This window comes from Siphateles boraxobius, unplaced genomic scaffold, assembly GCF_051911475.1.
Source record: "Siphateles boraxobius isolate OS27281-9 unplaced genomic scaffold, OSU_SipBor_1 6, whole genome shotgun sequence".
NCBI lineage: Eukaryota > Metazoa > Chordata > Actinopteri > Cypriniformes > Leuciscidae > Siphateles > Siphateles boraxobius.
Genome location: NW_027509186.1, coordinates 30427535 through 30447005, shown reverse-complemented (window position 1 = coordinate 30447005; position 19471 = coordinate 30427535). Strand labels below are relative to the sequence as shown.

Genomic DNA, 19471 nt, shown 5'->3' with positions numbered 1-19471 from the left:
GCAATAACTAATGTGATCAATGAACTAAAAGTAAAATGAACTTAATCACATAGATAGCTATATATATATAGTGATTCAAGGGAGTTAATTTTACATGAAACTAAGTAGAGTAATATGTATAAAAAGAACACAGATGTTTTAGACAGTGAGTTTTAATGCTATGACATTCAAAACAACCAAGGACAGACAGACTGTGTGCTTTAATTTGCTACATTTCATAAGGAATCTTGCAGTAAGATGCTGTTTATTGTGCCTTCGAAAAACACAGACCAATTTAATACAGGGGACCTTCACAGAAAATCCACTTAAATGTTATGATTGAGATGGGAACAGATCAGTCATTCAACAACATCAAATATCAACAAGGTGGGCGAAGTCCTTATAAGAATCAACTATAGACAACTGCATTAAAAATAAACAGCGGCAGCTAAACAAAGAATAGATAGTGCCTTCTATACAAGGATATTAACATCAGCTTGTTCATGTATGCATATTTATCAGCACCCATAAGAAGACAATCACAGCCATACAGAACATATGGCCATGGGTAATGTGCAGTGTCTGGAAAAATGATGATAATAATAATACACTTACCAAGCTATATTTATTCTAAGCTCTTGATTCTTGAAACAATATCCAAGGATAGAAGGAAATACTTGCTAAAAATCTTGAACAAAAGTGTGTTCACTTGCAGCTGAAGGGTTCAGTCTAATCTCTAAATGTAACAGCAAAAAGACAATCAAAGTAAAAATCTGCATTTTACCATCAGCGCTGTAGTAAATGCAAGGCACCACAGGAGGAGGCGGCCGCTTCATGATGGAGGGGCACGTATTAAAAGAAGAAAAATGTCAATACAAAGTACGATTCTGTTCGAACAGTCTGACAGAAAGAGAAGGGAGAGCACAACTGGAGGTCAAGGGTCCGATGGAGGTTCGGGTAACGGTGCAGGGGAGTTTAGTGCAGTCCAGGACTTCAAATGGGCTCTGGCTTGAGCTTCTCAGCTAGAAAGTCACCAACAAACTGTTCTACCACAGCCGGCGTGATCTCCTCCACGTCTTTAACGTATTTTGCGCGAGCCGACATGTCCAGGATGGTGAGAAGAGGCGCGGCCTCAGGCAGGTTAGTGTAGTCCCGCAGAGAATCGCTCATATCATCCTGTCGGGAGATGAAAATTATATGAATATCATTGTCGGTGAAAAGTGAAATTTCTAAATTGAGCCGCCAACTACAAAGAGTGAAGAAATGAACTGTAGGGTTGAAAAAGGTGAGAAAGATATTACCCCTCCAGGGGGGTCCGGGGGCATGCTCCCCCTGAAGAAAATTTAAAATATTCCATATTTTAAAGCATCAATCTGATGCATTTTGAGATGCATTTTTTGCCAACCTGGGGAGAGCTGGAGAAACTTAACTTCAGCCATGAGTCAAAAATATTATGGCCTTTAGCTTTAGCTTTAGCTAGCTGGCTAACCTTGCGTTCTCTCCTGCTGTGTTCAACAGCTCAATTCATCAAGCTAAGCCTATGTCAACAGAGCTCCTGGGTAACTTAGATATAGCCTACCAGAAAATATTAGGGATGTCCCGTTACCATTTTTTCTGAACCGATCCAATACGATACCAAAAATTCGGAGTATCGACCGATACCGATCCAATACCAGCGCAGTTTTTTTTTAAATCAAGTAGAATTTCTATAACTCTGTGTTGAACTGATAATCACTCTTTTGTGTGTTAAACACAATCTACTTAATACAGACAACTTCATTATAAAGAAAAAAATAAAATAAAAATATGATCATAACCTATGACAAACATATATTATAAACTAGATTAGTGGATAACTCAGTAAAATGTAGTCTAGAAAAACAATAATTGTATAAAATCTGAACATTTATTGGGAAAAAAAACCATTTAGTGGGGAACAAAGAGACAATAAGTGTAGTACTAAATCTGGTAAAACTTTACACATTGCTCTTTGTATTGTTGTAAAATACATTCATGAAAAACAAGATAAAAATCAGAAAGATCAAATATTATATATATATAGTCTACTATAAAATTAAGACATTTTTTAAATGTATAGCAAAGCTGTTTAATGAGGCAGCAACATATGATAGATAGGACAGAACAGAACAAAAAAAGCTATTAATAATCTTTCATTGCGCAAAAGTATTATGATATGATTATGATGAAAGACTCCATACAGTGCGGCACAAATTGCTTATGCGCATCCCGAGCGCAGAATGATGCGCTTGAAGCAACACGGAGTCACAGCGCGCAGCTCTTCGAGTCCGCATTGAAAAGTTCAAAGAACAAAGGAAAGGCATATCGATGCGCATAGTGTATTATATACAGTATCTATCTATGCAATCCTTTAATGAGCCTTTTCTTTTAACAGTTTTAAATTTCAGTTACTGTGCGCGTGAAGAAGAATTATAGTGCTCTCCAGTGTTGTGATCTAACAGACACACGGTAGAAATGAACATGATTAAGGTACAGCAATACAGTCCAGCAAGAAAGTCATTTTATGCGAAACCATAGACCTTTATCTACAGATAAAGTATAATAATAGTAACATTGAATCATCTTGGAGAGAATTTCATCGTTGACTGTCGTAACCGAACGCGACGCTTTCCATTTTTGCTGAATGGAGAATGTCTGACAGCCGCAGCGGAGCGAAAAGTTTACGTGAACTTGAATTTAATTACTTAAATATTTAATTCTATTTCAAATTATACTACAGTATGGCTTCATATTGTATACCTTCCCCCTCAACCCCCTCCCTCTAAACATTTTCTCATCGAATTTACACGATTCACGTAGGTCACCTAATTTGGTTTCAAAACAGCGAATTTCGCTGAAAGGTGAGTGATTTTCATGTATGATATAAGAAACAACCACTAAGGAGACACAGGGAATCATAAAAACTGTATTGAGGCCAGTATAAAGCGCTCGCTCTCTCTCAAAACCAGCATGCCGGCACAGACGGGAGAGTTTCGCTGAGCTCCCCATGGAGAGGAGGTCTCTGCTACAGCAGGAGAGGACCAGGAGGGGGGAGACAAACATCGCATCACCCACCTTGTTGTTTCTGAGGCACTACAACCCCAGGAAACTTCAGAGAGATGAATCACACAGTGTGTGTGGAAAACATTCCCATTATTCCCATTGGGGGTTCCTAAATGTGAGTTTGTGGAGTAACAAAGGCAAAGCCAGAGTGATTTTATTTTCTGAATGTCTTTCTTCAAGATGTGGTTTGACCTTAATACCAAATGCTGCACACCAAAATATACGAAAAACAATCAAACAAACGTAACATCTACATGGATGGCTAATTAAGTAAAGAGAAAAATTTGATTATGGTTTTGGCAAGAATGGTTTTGTTCATATATGTCATACTCATATATGACTTGAGGTAATTTTTTCTATGAAATCTTTACTGATTTCTATAATCTAAACGTAAGAATAACTTTTATATCATTACAAGATGAACATTTACTAGAGTGAAGCGACAACGGTTTACTTAATAAATAGAAAAATCATGCTGAAATGAGAGTATAAAATATGATGACCAGGCATTTGAGGAACGTTTATTTATGCATCCCAATCTTCTTGTATTGCAGTGAATTATATGTTTTGCCCCCCCACAATATAAACTACAAATCTTTGATCATAAAACAAATCTTTGACCATAAAACGAAACATAAAACATAAAACTCATTTATATAGAGTGATGTGGAGAGATATAGAGTGACTCTGATAATTATATCCAATTTATGCAAGTAGTCTGCTATACCGTTATAAAATCTTACTGATTTACACTACACACTATCATAATTTAATTAGATTTTGTGCTCGGTTTGGGCCTCTGAATAAAACTGAGGTGTTTTTCCCTCCTCGATCACATATCAAATATGACAATCAACTACAACAACAACAAAAAACAGATATGCAAACTTTTTTAGACTTTCTTTTATATTTTACCTAAGGGTTCAATAAACAGTTTAATTTTTGTAATTTTTTTTAATTCTAACTGACTTTTCTGATGTCAGGCTTTACAAGGTAAAAAGTGCCTACTTTCTGCACCAAACAACGCAATAGGCCATCAAGTCTAACACAGATTGATCATACTTTAAAGATCTTTCAAAGGAGCGTGTCTTGGAAAGAACTGCATAGTAATTTCATATGGAAGACATTATTATAATGCAATATATGAGTGGCTATTTTGTCCACGAGAGGGCAGTACAACAGTTTCGATGAGATCTCGACTGGTTTATTCCATCTCTAACTGACTCGCAGAGAAACTATGAGCTATTCCACAGCAGTACATGGATTAAACCACATAATCAGATCTTGGGCCTGTAAAAAAAAAACTCGCTGTGCTGTATTTGCTACCTAAAAAGGACAACAGAAAGTTTGTGACTTCAAACAAAAGAGATGGAATGGCTGTATTGTTTTTTCTATATACATATACATTTACTATATTGTTTAACATTATAGTTACTACCTTTATAAAAAATGCAAAAACGCATGCAATTTTAAGGGTGGTGAATCACAAATATAATTGCAGATTGTCCACTTCCTGTTTTATAAAACAGGAAAAATGGATCACATGGGGTCACTGGTCCTTTTATCCATAATCATTTCCTTTTCTACGTTCCAGATGCATTCCAGTCTGATCTGAGCTCACAACACACTGCAATAGATTAAACTGCTGAACCTGGAGAGACAATGACTGTCAAAATTTGACATATAACAACGCGTAAAGCTTGTTTCTGGGATTTGCGCTCAATGGCCCCTTGTAAAATTGTGAACCCGATAAAGATCAGCTAAAGCCGTCCATCAGCAGAAGCAAATACAGTGAGAAATTGACTCTTGTCAGTGTAACCCTTCCAGGTTTTTAGATATGAAAAGATTACATCTTTCAGGCTGTCTACCCCTCAATGGAAAGCCATGCATCTTCTTCTGTGGAGCAGCTAACCTTGTGTAAACTGTTCTTCAACCCTTGCGGCCCTTTCTCTCACTCTCACACACACACACATGCACGTACGCACGCACACACACGCACACGGAGACAAAGGGTCAGTCTGTGGCTGGCTCCAGCTGCTAGCGTGATAAGGGACAGTGTGTTTACCAAATTGCACCGGCCCTACAACGTGAAGTTTATTCTGCCTATTGTGGGCCTGTTGCATTCCATACGCATTAGCCATCTGCTCATGCAAGCATAGATAAGGCTGTCTGATTGGCCAGCACACTACGAAGGGCCTGTGCTGATTGGTTATATGAGAGAGCTGTGATCTAAACCCAAAGAGTGTTCTAGCTGTGTGCGGCACCAGACATTAGGTTCAAATGATCACACATTGGAAATGAATAAAAGCCATCGGTGCAAGAATGCATCTCCAGCTGCCAGGCTTTGATCGACTATTTCATCTCTGATTCAAGGAATATACTCAGTTAGATAGACATTAAGTTCTAGCAACAGCATTTGAGGTATGCTATTGGTTAGCACCGAAAAAAAATGTCTACTGGTTTATAAAGACAAAGAAAACAGTGGACAAGCCCTATTTAAACCATGTTTGTGATCAGTAAGATGTTTTAATGTTTTTGAAAGAAGCCTCTAATAGTCACCAAGGCTGCATTTAATTGATCAAAAATACAGTAAAAACTGTAATATTGTGGTATTTTAAAATGTAATTTTTTTTCCTGTAATGCAAAGCTGAATTTTCAGCATCATTACTCCAATCTTCAGTCACGTGATCCTTCAGAAATAATTCTGATTTGCTGCTCAAGAAACATTTCTTATTATTATCAGTGTTGAAAACAGTTGTGCTGCTTAATATTTTTCTTGAATTTGTTAGGATTTTTTGATGAATAGAAAGTTCAAAAGTACAGCATTTATCCGAAATGGAAATCTTTGTGACATTATAAGTCAACTGCCACTTTTGATCAATTTAATGCATCCTTGCAAAAAAAAAAAAAAAAACATTAAAAAAACCGTACTGACCCCAAAACTCTTGAACGAAAGTGCGCGCACACACACACCCACGCACGCTCAGGTCCTTGACAGGCTACAAGAGTTTCTCACACTGCATCTCATTTCCTTTATTTCTTCACACACACTATCTGCTTTGATTTGACAGGATTTGTTAGGATTTTTTGATGAATAGAAAGTTCAAAAGTACAGCATTTATCCAAAATGGAAATCTTTGTGACATTATAAGTCAGCTGCCACTTCTGATCAATTGAATGCATCCTTGCAAAATAAAAATAAAAATACATTAAAAAGAAAAACGTACTGACCCCAAACTCTTGAACGAAAGTGCGCACACACACCCACACACACGCACGACCGCTATGGTCCTTGACAGGCTACATGAGTTTCTCACACTGCATCTCATTTCCTTTATATCCCCACACACACACTATCTGCTTTGATTTGACAGCACTGGCCTGTAAACATGAAGTTAATACTTGATACTGATTTCCAGATTTCTGGACTGTGTTAGAAGTGAAACAATGTGTTGAGTTATGTAATGAATGAATAAATGGGCCTGTTGAAAATGTGCTCCACATAATAGCCATATATTCTGTCTCCAATACAGGTTGAATTTTCAACATAAGTGACTTGCTGTCAAATAAATAAATAAATAAATAAAATTCGCAAGATGCGCAGTATCATAACTTGAATAATAATATGTATTATCAATTAAAATACAAAAAAAAACACAAGGCAAAACAAAAACACAAAACAAAACACAGCAAGACAAAACTCAACACAGTAAAGCAAAGAAAGAAAGAACAAAAAAGGAAACAAAAATAGCATAGAAAGGAAGTACACAAAGCAGGTCACTTTGAAGGGTTATAATGTCAGATGTTGGTAGATGTGTAGCTACAGAAACGTGTGCGGGGAATCCCTGAAACTCAAACCATGGCAAAGAGAAATGCCATCCTGAAAATCTGCCGTCTCTGGGCGTGCCTCACACAAAGAAAGACTGAACGGTGGCAGGGAAGTTAAAGTGAGAAGGGGAAAAGGAAAGAAAGGGGCGGCTAATCGTCTATTAATTAACAATGCCGTCACATGACTTCCGCAAAGGTCACAAAGAGAAAACAGGAGATAAGAGTTATGAAAATGTTGGCTTTCCTCCCTCTTGGTATGCAGGCTTGAAAGACGAAGAGGTGATCAGGGAGATGAAAAAAGCGAGGGAGAGAGAGAGAGAGAGAAAAGGGCACAGCTGTTTTGGCACCCTCTGGGTTTGAGGCTTGCGCTACATGTGCTTGCCATTCAACTGCAGCTCCTTTTATTTACTGCATGTACATGTTGGTGATTGCAGGCCGCCCTCCCGAAGGATTGTTTTACACAAATATACAGAAACAGATGGCACATCACACTTGTGTGTAAAAGCAAGCAAACATTCAGATTGTTGTGGCAGAGAAGATAAAAAAGGATTTAAAAAAATGTCACTCAATAAACCTCATGAACTCATGAAGTCATATGATGCTTTGTGTGATAAAAAGACCAACTTTTAAATCATTATTCAATAATAGTCTTCCCCTCGAGTGAACCGTGGATCGCGAACTGAATCAGTTTGATTCATGAACAAATCATTCAAACCAAGTTTGTGAACGGATTAATTAATAGATCAAAAAGAACCATTCATGTGTCTTTTTTGTTTTTATCACTTTATGACTGAATTTATGACTACTTCTATAGTTTACTTTTAATAGTATTCCATGATGCTAATATGATGGATAATTATTTTGTCATTTTCGAGCTTGAAAGCACCATTCACTTTCATTATACTGCCAAAACTGACCAACACATTCTACATAATATATTCTCCTCAGCAGAAAGTCAGTCGTACAGGTTTGAAATGACATGAGGTTGCATAAATAACTTTTTATTTTTGAGTGAACTATTCCTTTAACTGTTCAATTACACACATATATCAACAAACGTACCTCTCCGGCAACAAAAAAGAGCAGTGGCGTCTCCTCCTCCTTGGCTTTGTACTTGGCCATGATCTTCTCTGCGATTGGCTGGATGAGCTCCTTGGCCGGCTCCAGCTCTCCCTCTTCCTCAGCGTCTAAAAGACAGGTTAAAAACAGCGAGATGAGAGAGAAAGATGAATGAGCATAGTAGTTGGAAAAGGGAGGTGAAGACAAGAGTCAACAGTGCTCATCAGCAATGATCTCAAAAGTAAGAGGAGAAGAATCAGCTGACCTACGAACAGCACGAGACAGGGCCCTTCATGCAGCTGTACGGCGTTGGATTCGCTGAGCTCCAGCACGGGGCGCGGGTGCCACGGGAAGAACCGACAGTCGGGGTCATTGAGAACCTCCACTCGCCCCTGTCGCGTGATCATGTGACCCTCTGTGTCCAGAAAAATCAGTGTGGGGATACCTGGAGAAAGAAAAAAAACAACAGTATATAAATGCATATAAATAACATTTATTCACATAAGTAGGTGTTTGTCCCAACCAACCGTGACAAGTGGTCACTGGTGTAAAATCACTTTTTTTTTACACTGCTTTATAATAAACATCAAACACGCAAAAATAGCATTTTGTGCTCAGAGATGACCAAAAAATTACTTGATGCTGGAAATTCTTGACGTGTCCTGAGTGACACGATGTGACTGTCCTTCTTACTGGTCATTATAGGATTCAAGCATACAGTGTTAATCAAATCAGATCTTTAAGATTCTAAGATTTGCATAAATTAATTCAGCAAGAAAGGATGCATTAAATTGACCAACATTTAAAAAGACATTTATACTGTTACAAAGGATTTCTATATTAAATAAATCTTTTTCTTTTTAACTTTCCTAAAAAAGAAGTGCATCATGGTTTCCACAAAACATTAAGCAGCAACTGTTTTAACAATAATAAGAAATATTTCTTGATCACAAATCAGCATATTACAATGATTTCTGAAGGATCATGTGACACTGAAGACTGGAATAATGATGCAGAAATTTAACTTTGTCATAAATTATTTTAAATATATTAAAATATAAAACATTGATTTTAAATGGTAATATTTTACTGTTTTACTGTTATTTTGATCAAATAAATGCAGCCTTGGTGAGAATAAGAGACAAAACATTTTTAAAAAATTAACCATTAACTATTGTTCATTCATGTAAGTTCATGATATATGATGTTAACATACAGTATACTACTTGTGTAAGAATTAACATGAACTACAATTAAGAATAAAATGAATAGATCTCTAAAAATAAAAAAAAATTGTTTACTTTTGCGTTAAACTTATTTTAAAGTATTAGAAATAGGTCATTGTGTTTGTTTTAATGCTTTTTTACATTTTTTAAATGTTTTTTAAATCATTTTTGTGCTTTTGTCGACAAAACGATAAAAATTAAAAGCATTTGACAGCATATTAACAAAATTAACGGACAATTCATCTTAAATTGTATTACTTTGTATTGTTGACTTTAATGGTTAGTGTGTGAGATGATAAGTGGAGCTGAACAGTGGCTTTAGGCCACACATTGGTCCTCCTCACCCTAAGCAAAGCACCAGCACACGTTCTTCCACAAACACACAGTCAGACGGCCTTTGGTCACACTGATCTCTCTGTTCGGCCGGACTCTCTCAAGCCCTCTTTGAGATAGAAATCTGCCTTCAGTGTTAGTGGCCTTATCAGACTCACACACCGACTTCAGGCTGGAGGGAGTCAGTATCAACTCATCCAAGATGAATTCCACACATTCCAGACCGGATAGGCCAGAAGGCAGTTCTTTCTCTCTCAATGCATCCACTCCCAATGGAGAAGAGCAGAAAGCAAAGAGAGAGACTTGTTTGACTGTTAAAGGGGTCGTATGATACCTGGTCCATGTATAGAGTTTTTCTGGAATTTGTTTTTTCATCCCAATTTTTGCACATTCGGACATGTTTACGGCAGAGAGATTTACATTTAAAAAACAAAACAACAAAAATAGTAGTGTATGGAACTACGCAGGGCAAAAAGTTTTGAAAACTGTATCAGTGTTCAGTACAAGTGTTATTTTGGACCCCGTTGACTTTCATTACATGGAAAACAGTTAAAACATTCTTTAAAATAACTTCTTTTACGTTCTTCAGAAGAAATAAAATCATGTAGGGTTGTAACAACATGAGGGTGAATAAATAATGACAGATTGATCATTTTTGGTCGAACTATCCCTTTAAAAACGGAATTGTTAGACAGAGTGAGAGGGAGCGGTGGGGAACAGTAATAGTAAAGTAAACTTGATTATACGCCCACATTCCTGAGGTCCTACAGCTCAGTTTGCAGTTCCTGGCAGGGTCAGCTGTATCCAGCGACGGCCAACGTGACATCCAACCACATGCTGTTATATCAAACAAACGCACTTCCACCTGAGCCAGAGTTAAAGTCCACAGACATACCTTGGATTCCATAGAGTCTGTTGAGTCGTGACCGTCTGGCCTCGTCTGTGTACGGCACTGCCAACCACGGCATCTCGCTGAAGTACTGCGTAAACGACTCCTCCGACCTACATCACAAGACACATGTTTATCGCATGTTTAAAGTGTCCTTCACATCTAAAATAATCAAATAATAATTGGAAATAAACAGCATATACGGCTGATATTATGTGCGAAGGTAAGGAATGCACCATATATCTGTGCCAAGTGAATTATCGGCTGATTAACTATTTTTAATTTATTGCTATCAGTTGATATTGTACTGTATATAGGCCAATATTGGATAATTGCGCACAATTTCCCCATTTTTACATTATCTTTGCCATCATCTAAAGCACACTTAAAGTTAATCTTTAACACTTAATAATTTAATTACACTGTTAAATTTAATCTTTAACAAATGTCAAAACTAATATCCATTTTTTATACTGACAAAATGTTGTGAAGCCTAAATTTATTAAAGCATTGAAAATGATTGTCTTTAGAGTTTTACTTTTTATTTATTAAGGCAAAATAGTATAGAGTTTTAATATTGGCCATTTATCGTTATCGGTGTTAGATGAAAAATTATCGGCCAGAATTTTAACTAACGGTGCATCCCTTGTGCAAGCGTAAATAAAAAAAAGCGTTTATGTAAGTCCAAAAGTCTAAGATCACATTGAAAAACAGAGATTTAAAATAAATTAGGCATGGAAATTTAAAAATTTAGGATTTTGAAAAATAAAAAATATATAATAATAGTATGACATTAAATGAATCCACTGAAATTATTATGCTACTAATGTAATTTATAATGAGAAAAAAAAAGGAAAGCATTTTTAAAATGTGTGTTTCTTACCTATCAGCACTGACAAATACAATCTCAAATTTATGCCCCGATTCTTTCACTTTCCGGTATGTTTCCACCAACACCCGGGTTAGACTGCGACAAGGAGGACACTACAAGAGAAAACACACACAAACACATACATAACTTATGACAAGATCTCCTAAAGGGTTTCTGATAATAAACAGCACTTAGTGGCCTAGTGAGCGCCCAGAGCACTTAATATTACTCTCCCTGCAGTTCAGCACTCCTGAACTGAAAAAAACAACAAATGTGAATAGGGCCTGGAAGAGCTTTTAAACTCATCCTCTCTTTTATGGCTTGGAGGAATTTTGTGCTGAATGTTTTTCTCTTTTCACAAGAGTGCTACATACAGACATGCCTCACTCAGCTCTCTTCAAGAGCTCTCCAGACCTTTGACTACACTGAACGAAAGCTCAGCAGATTCACGCACAACTCAAAACGCCTGTCATTCACAAACTTTTAAATATCCTCCGGCCCTTCTGCCTATCTTAGTCAAATATTTAGGCAGATCTGATTAATGCTTCCAGATACCAGTATGTGTGTAGTACCCATTTACCATATTTAAATACATGCCACAGATTTCTCTAATAACATCAGTGCAGAAAATGCGATAGTCTGCAGATTTTGTCTAGGTTCAATTAACAGCATGAATTAGATAGGAAGAGACTTTTTTTTGTAACATTATACATGTCACTTTTGATCATTGCATTGATGCATCCTTCATCCTAGCTGAATAAAGTATAAAAAAATATCTTACAAACCTATACTTTTGACGAAGTGTACATTTAACAGATTTCATAACAGATCATATAATATAAAACAGCAATCATTTGTAATGATGATTAAATTAATGTAATTTAATAGTAAAAGTAACTGTGGTAGAATGTAAAATAACTGAAAGTTGATCATCTGGTAATAGAATTTATAATGTTTTATAAGTTTACAACTGAAAATGTTGACCTTTCCAAGATGGTGGAGCTGTTGACGTATCAATCAGCTGAATGTGGCATTGCAGAATTCATATTCCTGAGCCGACCAATCAGACTTGATCAACAATTTCAGTATGTAGAAAACTAAAACTAAAAATCATTCCCATTAAAATAAACAGTTTCACTTAATTTTGATAGTCCCCTTAAGACTTATAGTTGACTATAATTAACGCTGCACCTAAATGTCAATTAACACTCATTAATATTAGTTGAGTAAAGACTGTTAGGTTGTTTGGATTCAGGTTAGTAGAATAAGTTGACGTAGTTGCAAAGTTACTTATAGTCAGTAGAATGTCAGTTGGGGCCGCATCAAAATAAAGTTTTAGCAGATATTAAGCAGACAGTCTACTAATACTCTGATGAGACTTAGTTGACATGTAGTTGAAATATTACTTATATGTTACTTATAGTCAACAAAATGTCTAAAGGGGCGAATCAAAATAAAGTGTTACCAAATGACGCACATTCAAAAAACATTACGCTTCAAATTTACAGTATGTTATGTTGGAGCTCCGGCATGTGTGTGAATTGACTGCTTTGAATTTTATTCTTTAATATTATTAATATTTATTAGATTATTATTATTATTGACAAATAAGAGGACCCTGACTGATATTCAGCAGTAAAAATACCAGTAAAATATTCTCCATTCTTCATTCCTATCTGTCTCTGTGTGTTTCTTTACAGAGTCACAAAGCTACAAACTCTTCCTCTTTTTCCTTGAGGTCATCTGAGGTCGTTTTCAAATGGAGAAAAAAAAAGTGGCATTAGTTTATCGACGGCAACAATATGTCCAGACACACTTAGTCTTATAAAAGTCACTTTAATAGAGGTTCCTTTACGCTGGTTAGGAAAGAGGAATGCGGTGTTGTAATAATAAACTGAAATATATAGCCTGGTTTTGTGGCTCATCTTCACAATTTGTCTGGGTTTGGAAAAGAGGGGGACTGGAAAAACAAGCTCCCGCTACTGTGGCTGTTGCCCTGTAGACTGGCACTAACAGTGCCCGTGTGTGCCGAAGCGACGAGAAACGCTGTCCGTCAGGAAACCGTTCCCCTGTGAACATGAATGTGCACATCACACACTGGCCTGAGTGAATGAAGTGACTTTTACAGTGGGACGTAACAGGGTGTCTGTGGAAAAGGTTTCATATGAGGGGAAACCCAAGGGGCACAGTAACACAACTCAGCTTTGATATCCGATTCATGAACATTTTTTCTTATGAACTTGTTCTTTTAAAAGACTCAATCAAAAAGATTCACGAAACGATCAAACTTGCACATGAGTTATTGGTGGTTTGAATCAGACTGACTCAGCGAATCTTTCGGAGCCGTTGCCGATTCCCTCACTGAACATTTTTTGGTTATGCTCGATTCTGTGTTACTGTGGTTTCTATTAATTTCTAACCAGTTTTATTTTAGTATCATTATAGTTTTTATTCATATTTTTCATTAGTTTTATTTATTTTTTATATAATCCGTTTTTAGGAATTTGGACATTTAGCAAAGTTGTCTTTTTTTTTTTTTTTACGTGTCTATATGGTTTGTATTCATATTTTTATTTTTAACTCAATATTTTTAATATTGAGTTTTAGTTATTTTGGTACATCAAGTTAAACTAAATTAACATGAGAAATAAAATTAGACTGCAATTTTGTCTCCAAAGTACAGCTAGGTTAAAAAAAAAAGTATTTAGCATAGGAGATCCAAATGTAGAGTTGAATCAACTGCAATTTTGTCTCAAAGTATGGCTAAGTTAGCAACACAAAGCACTCACTCACCCAGTGTGCAGAGAAGTAAACCCCCACGTAGGACCCCTCCAGGGCACTGCTGTCTGCCGTCTGTCGGTTGTTCCTGAGCAAGGGCCCGGACACCACCTCCGCAAAGGGCTTCGGCCCCCAGGGGAACTCCAGGCCTGCAGGACGGGTGGGAGAGGAGAAGAGCAGGACTCTGATTACTGTCACACAATCCTCCTTTCACTGCCAGTACAGCACATGCATATGTCATTCATATATTTATAATACACAGGAGCCTCTCCTCTGGATCCTGATAGCACATGGAAATCAAAAGCTGCTACAGATGCGAATGGGAGCAGAAGTAAATATCAGGTCGTAATGTGAGATGGAAGTCCATCCATTTCTCCAAAATATTACATAACTATTTAAAAGTGTTTTTTTAGTATACCTCAACTAAAAATGAAGAATTAAAGGGGTTCTTCGCTGGTGGCCAAATAGGCTTTCAATAAAACTTGGCTGCCTATACAGTAGAAAAGCGAAAAAATTGAAATAGGTGCGACTTGACTAGAGAAAACAGAGAAAAAAGGCTGTTTTTCTTCCTTTTTGTCAAATAGGTTGAACAACTTCAACACCCATAATGAACTGGGCACCAAGGCCACTTTCAACAGTCTGCTATGGATATGCTTACCGAAATCAATTCGAAGAGTAAACATTTAGCAGGAGTGAATTACTTTCAGTTATCAGTAAAGGATCCATGTTGTAAACTGAGTAAAGGCTGCAAAGAGTCGTATATACAGAGAGAACGCCGCAATGAAAATCTGAAAAACCTCTGTGTTTGTAGTCAACGTTTCAAACAGGATGACAAGACAACGAACATTTAGGTAAAACGGAGGTGGAAACCTGAAAGAAACTGTCGTTCTATCAGTTCCGCCCCCTTCAAAGCAAAACACCGTTGCGTTCAGGTAAGAAAGCTGTTGCCATAGAATTCCACTTTTCCCATTATGAAGAGTAGACACAGTATGATACGATTTTCAGTGATATCCTACTCTTACAATAACTGCCCTCTGTCGTTTCAACTGTTCGTGGGCAGGGATACAAAAATGCAGAAGTATAATCTGTAGTTCTCATGCAAGCCCTAGAGCTGTCAAAAGTGAACAAAAGTCCTTAGATTCATAAATGAATCAGACTTAAATGGCAAACAAAATCGATCTGTTTTGTGAAAAGAACCGGAAAGATCAGAATTCATATCAGAATGATCAAAATCAGTGAATTAGTCCATTACTGATCTGGTTCTCAAGTTTAACTCACTGAATCAGTGATTCAGTTGCAGTTGTTCTCAAGTTGACAGTTCACCGGCAGGAATGTTTATCAGTGAATTATGACTTAAATGTTGGTCTAGTAGTTCTAAAAATCTATCCTATGGAATATAGCTTGGTATATAGCGCTAAGATATCTAAAAATCTGTTATTTTAATGTTTAAAAAGCTTTTGTGCCATTTTTGGAGCTTAACAAACATGGCCACTATAATACACCCTAAGCTTTGGAACAAACAGTGAAAGATCAATAGCGCAGTGTCTTCATTATTTGTTAAAGGCATTATTAGTCAGAAAGAACAAAAGCACAGGGCTGTCACTGGAGTTTCGAACCTGCTCCTGTACTGGCTACTGTGCACATGTTCACACACACACACACACACACACACACACACACACACACACACACACACACACACACACACACACACACACACACACACACACACACACACACACACACACACACACACACACACACACACTATTCAAACATACCGGATACGGCACATGCTTTCAAACAAAAGCCCTAGGCTATGTCATCACATTGAAAGCAGAGTCATCAATCCAGTGCACCAGTGTTTCAGAATGGCAATGACTGTGCTTTATGAATCAACAAGTTCATTTTTCACTATACTGCTGGTAACTGTTGGAGCTGAGGCTCATTAAGCTGAGGAGGTGAACCTGTCATGTTGATCACCTGACAAATTCCACTGCATGAATGTTTTTATGAAAATGCAGTGGCTCCCTGCCTTTCCAGACAAATAAATGCTTTCCTTTCACCTGCAGAGAGGAGTTGCAGATGACACCACTCAAGTGAGCCGAGAGCTATCAAATGCACAGAGCTCTTCAAATACCGTTACCATACAGGCAGGTGAAGGGAAGCGAAGGACAGCCATGTGCCGTGTTGCCAAGCCACGTATGCACTGTGAGTTCCTGAGCATTTGAAAGTCGAGCAAAAGAGACCGTTCACCAGCAAATAAATTAATCATTTACAAAACCTTATTTGTTTGTTTCAAACCTGTATGACTTTACTTTTTTTGTGGAACACATAAGTAGTAATTTTGAAGAATCTACACACAGATTGTTTTCATCATGGAGTAATGTTGTCCATGTAGTGAACTCTGTTTCATAAATGAATCACTCAAATTCGTGTTTACTGAAAATAACTCTCTCATCTGAATCATTCATTTACTGATCTAGTATGTGTTCAGTGCGCATGGCAAAAATGTTGCATGGGCTGTTGTTTCACAGTCGAAAAAGAAATGGAAGAGACAGAACAACAACAACAAACTACTGGAGACGCAAAAACAACAGATGCCCATGTTGACGACGGCTTAAATCAAATCTGTAATGAGTTTAAATGAGTACAAAGACATTTCTATCAGTCATCATTTCTGGAGATACATAGCAGACACTGGACAGGATGAATCTTTCTAGTGTGCATGTGTCGAATGCATGTGTTTTAAAGGCTACACGTTTGGCTGTACGCTGTAGTGTTTGCTTCAAAACTTCAGTATACTTTGGGCTAAACTTAACTTTTCAGTTAAGTTATGTGAGTTGCGCATGTGAGTAAAAATAAAATTGTGAAAGACAAAATAACAAAAGATGACTGCATTAACAAGTGCTTGTGCGAGGGGTTTAAGAGATACTCACAACTCGTGTTTAAATTAATACAAAGAACATTTTTATTGATCATAACTTCTGGAGAAATAAGAGCAGACACTGGTAAAGGATGAAACTTTCTAGAGCAAATATCATATGTTGAGAGTCTGTGTATACACATGCCATCAAATGGAGTTTACTTTGAAAGGCTACGCGTTCGGCTGTACACGTACGCTAAACTTTTGTGTCAAAACTGAAGTGCACTTTGGACTTTAGAAGATGGGGCATCATAAGTTGTATGGAGAACTTTTATGCTGCATTTTCAGTGTTTTTATGCCATTTTTGGAGATTCTTCAAATAGTTCTCCTTTAGTGTTTAACAGAAAAAACAGTATAAGTGTTTGGAACAACAAGAGGGTAAGTTAATGTAACTGGTCCCATTCGAACCAGTGTCACCGCCTTGGGAGGCTTAAACACTAAAGACCTCTAGCATCAGTCCCTAGTGCGCCTCTTGAGGCCAGGGAGTGAGGTTTGCCTCTTTACCAGCTGGCCTCTGTTACATTAATAATAAAATAAGTTAATTTTTTTGGTGAACTATCCCTTTAAACCCTTTAGAGAGCGAGTGGGTGAAAAATGTAACACTGGTACTCACCTTTTGGATCATCTCTCACAACGAGCAAGCCGTTCCGACACACCATCTTCCCCGTGGCAGCATCGATGAACACCAGAGAGGGAATACTGGTCACCTTGTACTTGTTCCATAGCTTCATCTACAAAAAGAAAAGACAGACAGACATAGACTGAGATTAGAGACCAGGAATCAAAAGGAATATGACTGAAAGAATAAGGAGGAGTGGGAATGTGTTTGTTAGAAAGCGAGAGCACGAATCATCTCAGCTCATTCCTCTTTTTCAAAGCTTGTTTGCCTTTTTAACCATTAGAGATACAATCATTGCTTTCCCATCTTTCCACGTGAGGCTTAAAAATAGGGTACAAAACGTCTACCTCTCGCTCTGAAGAATAAAGAGACTCAGAAATGTGGCGAGTTGAATAAAGTGCTATCCGCAGCCGAGCCGCTGAAGAATTAGCTGAGGGCCAGAATCAAACATCTACAGGGCTGATTCAACTTTAAAGAGACTGGCATCTGAGGAAATTCAAGGGGAGCGCTTTATCTTTCTGTAGTCTCACTCAAACCGTGGCACACGGACTCAAAAGCCAGCGATTAAACCTCCCTCGACAGAGACGTTTGCCTGTGTAGTCTCATGGCTGTGGGCACCGCTGCCTTCTTCATCCTTTTGCAGGTGAGAAGAAACCTGGTAAATTATTCAGGACGTGTGAAGGTTTAATGCATGAAAGACACCTATAAAAGTAAACTACAGTAACTGCAGTGGACTGATGCGAAACATGTAGTGCATGAAAAACACGGGTGCTACGGACATGAATGATTTATCAAAACACTAGACACACATGCAAAGACTAAAGCCGTCAGTTGATTACATTTTTAAATTAACTACATGATATGTGGTATAAATAAATCATTTTTGCAGAAAAAAGCCCCCAAATACAGAGAATAGTTTTGTTGAAGTCCTAAAAATTATTTAATAGATATTAGACCAAGTGGCTTTATAAGCAGGGCCAAATTCCTCATCACATTTACATTCAGATCAGGGGCATGACTAATTGTACAATAAATTACATTAAATAATGAATCATAATCGCATCAAATTGATAAAACTGACAGCACTAGGGATGAGTTAGGGCTGAAAATCAATATAGATAAACATTTGTTTTGATTCACAAGCTACAAGTCAATTTGATTCTATGTCAATGATCCTGCTTTTTTGGGTATATTTTAGTTAAATGTCAATTTGCTTACATATTCTGCAAATATTGTAAATAATACAGGACATTGTTTCAGACAGATTCATCCTCTTTTGTGAACTATTCATTAAAAGAACCAGTTCATAAAAGCCGTTGATTTCAGGAATTCTAGCTACACTGATTATGTTCTTGATTCACTAAAGAAAACGACCTCAAAAGTGTGGTCGTGATTCTACATTACTACAATTAAACAATAGTACAATAGTCACAATATATGATTTCTTTACACATTGTCACCGAAAATACTGTAGGCAAATTAAATGAAATAAAATTCTACACAGCCTTATTGTAGTTTCAGTTAAAAATATACATTGAGTATGATGTCAAATGTTAAATGTGGCTGAATAAAACAGTGGAGGTTCACATGCGCTGTGCGTTCAAACTCTTTGATGCATGGCTGATGAAATGTTTTCACCGGAGGAGAGTTTAGATGTGAACAGACAGTCAAAGAGTGTGACTCTATTTCTCTTAAGCCTTAAGTATTGCGTCCACCATGCAGAGAACGGCTCCAACACAAACCTGCAGTGCTGCCATTGTCAACATTGAAGTTGCTCGCTCAATCATTAGCCTGTCTACACCCAAATTTCTCACTCAGACCAGAAGCGCAAGCGGCCTACGCTGCAAATCAATGAGGTTAAAGGGCACTAACTGTGAAGGTC

General features: G+C 37.3%; 1 protein-coding gene across 1 annotated transcript in view; it reads right to left on the bottom strand.

Annotated features, from left to right (window-relative positions):
- Positions 1-136: 136 nt before the first annotated feature.
- Positions 137-19471, bottom strand: part of nxn (nucleoredoxin) — a 70084-nt gene continuing 50749 nt past the window's right edge. Inside the window, exons 2-8 of the mRNA XM_077208840.1 lie at positions 17584-17701; positions 14060-14193; positions 11279-11379; positions 10402-10508; positions 8213-8392; positions 7951-8075; positions 137-1155 (exon numbers count right to left, since the gene is read on the bottom strand). Of these exons, the coding sequence (XP_077064955.1) occupies positions 973-1155; positions 7951-8075; positions 8213-8392; positions 10402-10508; positions 11279-11379; positions 14060-14193; positions 17584-17701 (948 nt within the window). The 3' untranslated portion in view covers positions 137-972. The remainder of the gene's footprint in view (positions 1156-7950; positions 8076-8212; positions 8393-10401; positions 10509-11278; positions 11380-14059; positions 14194-17583; positions 17702-19471) is intronic.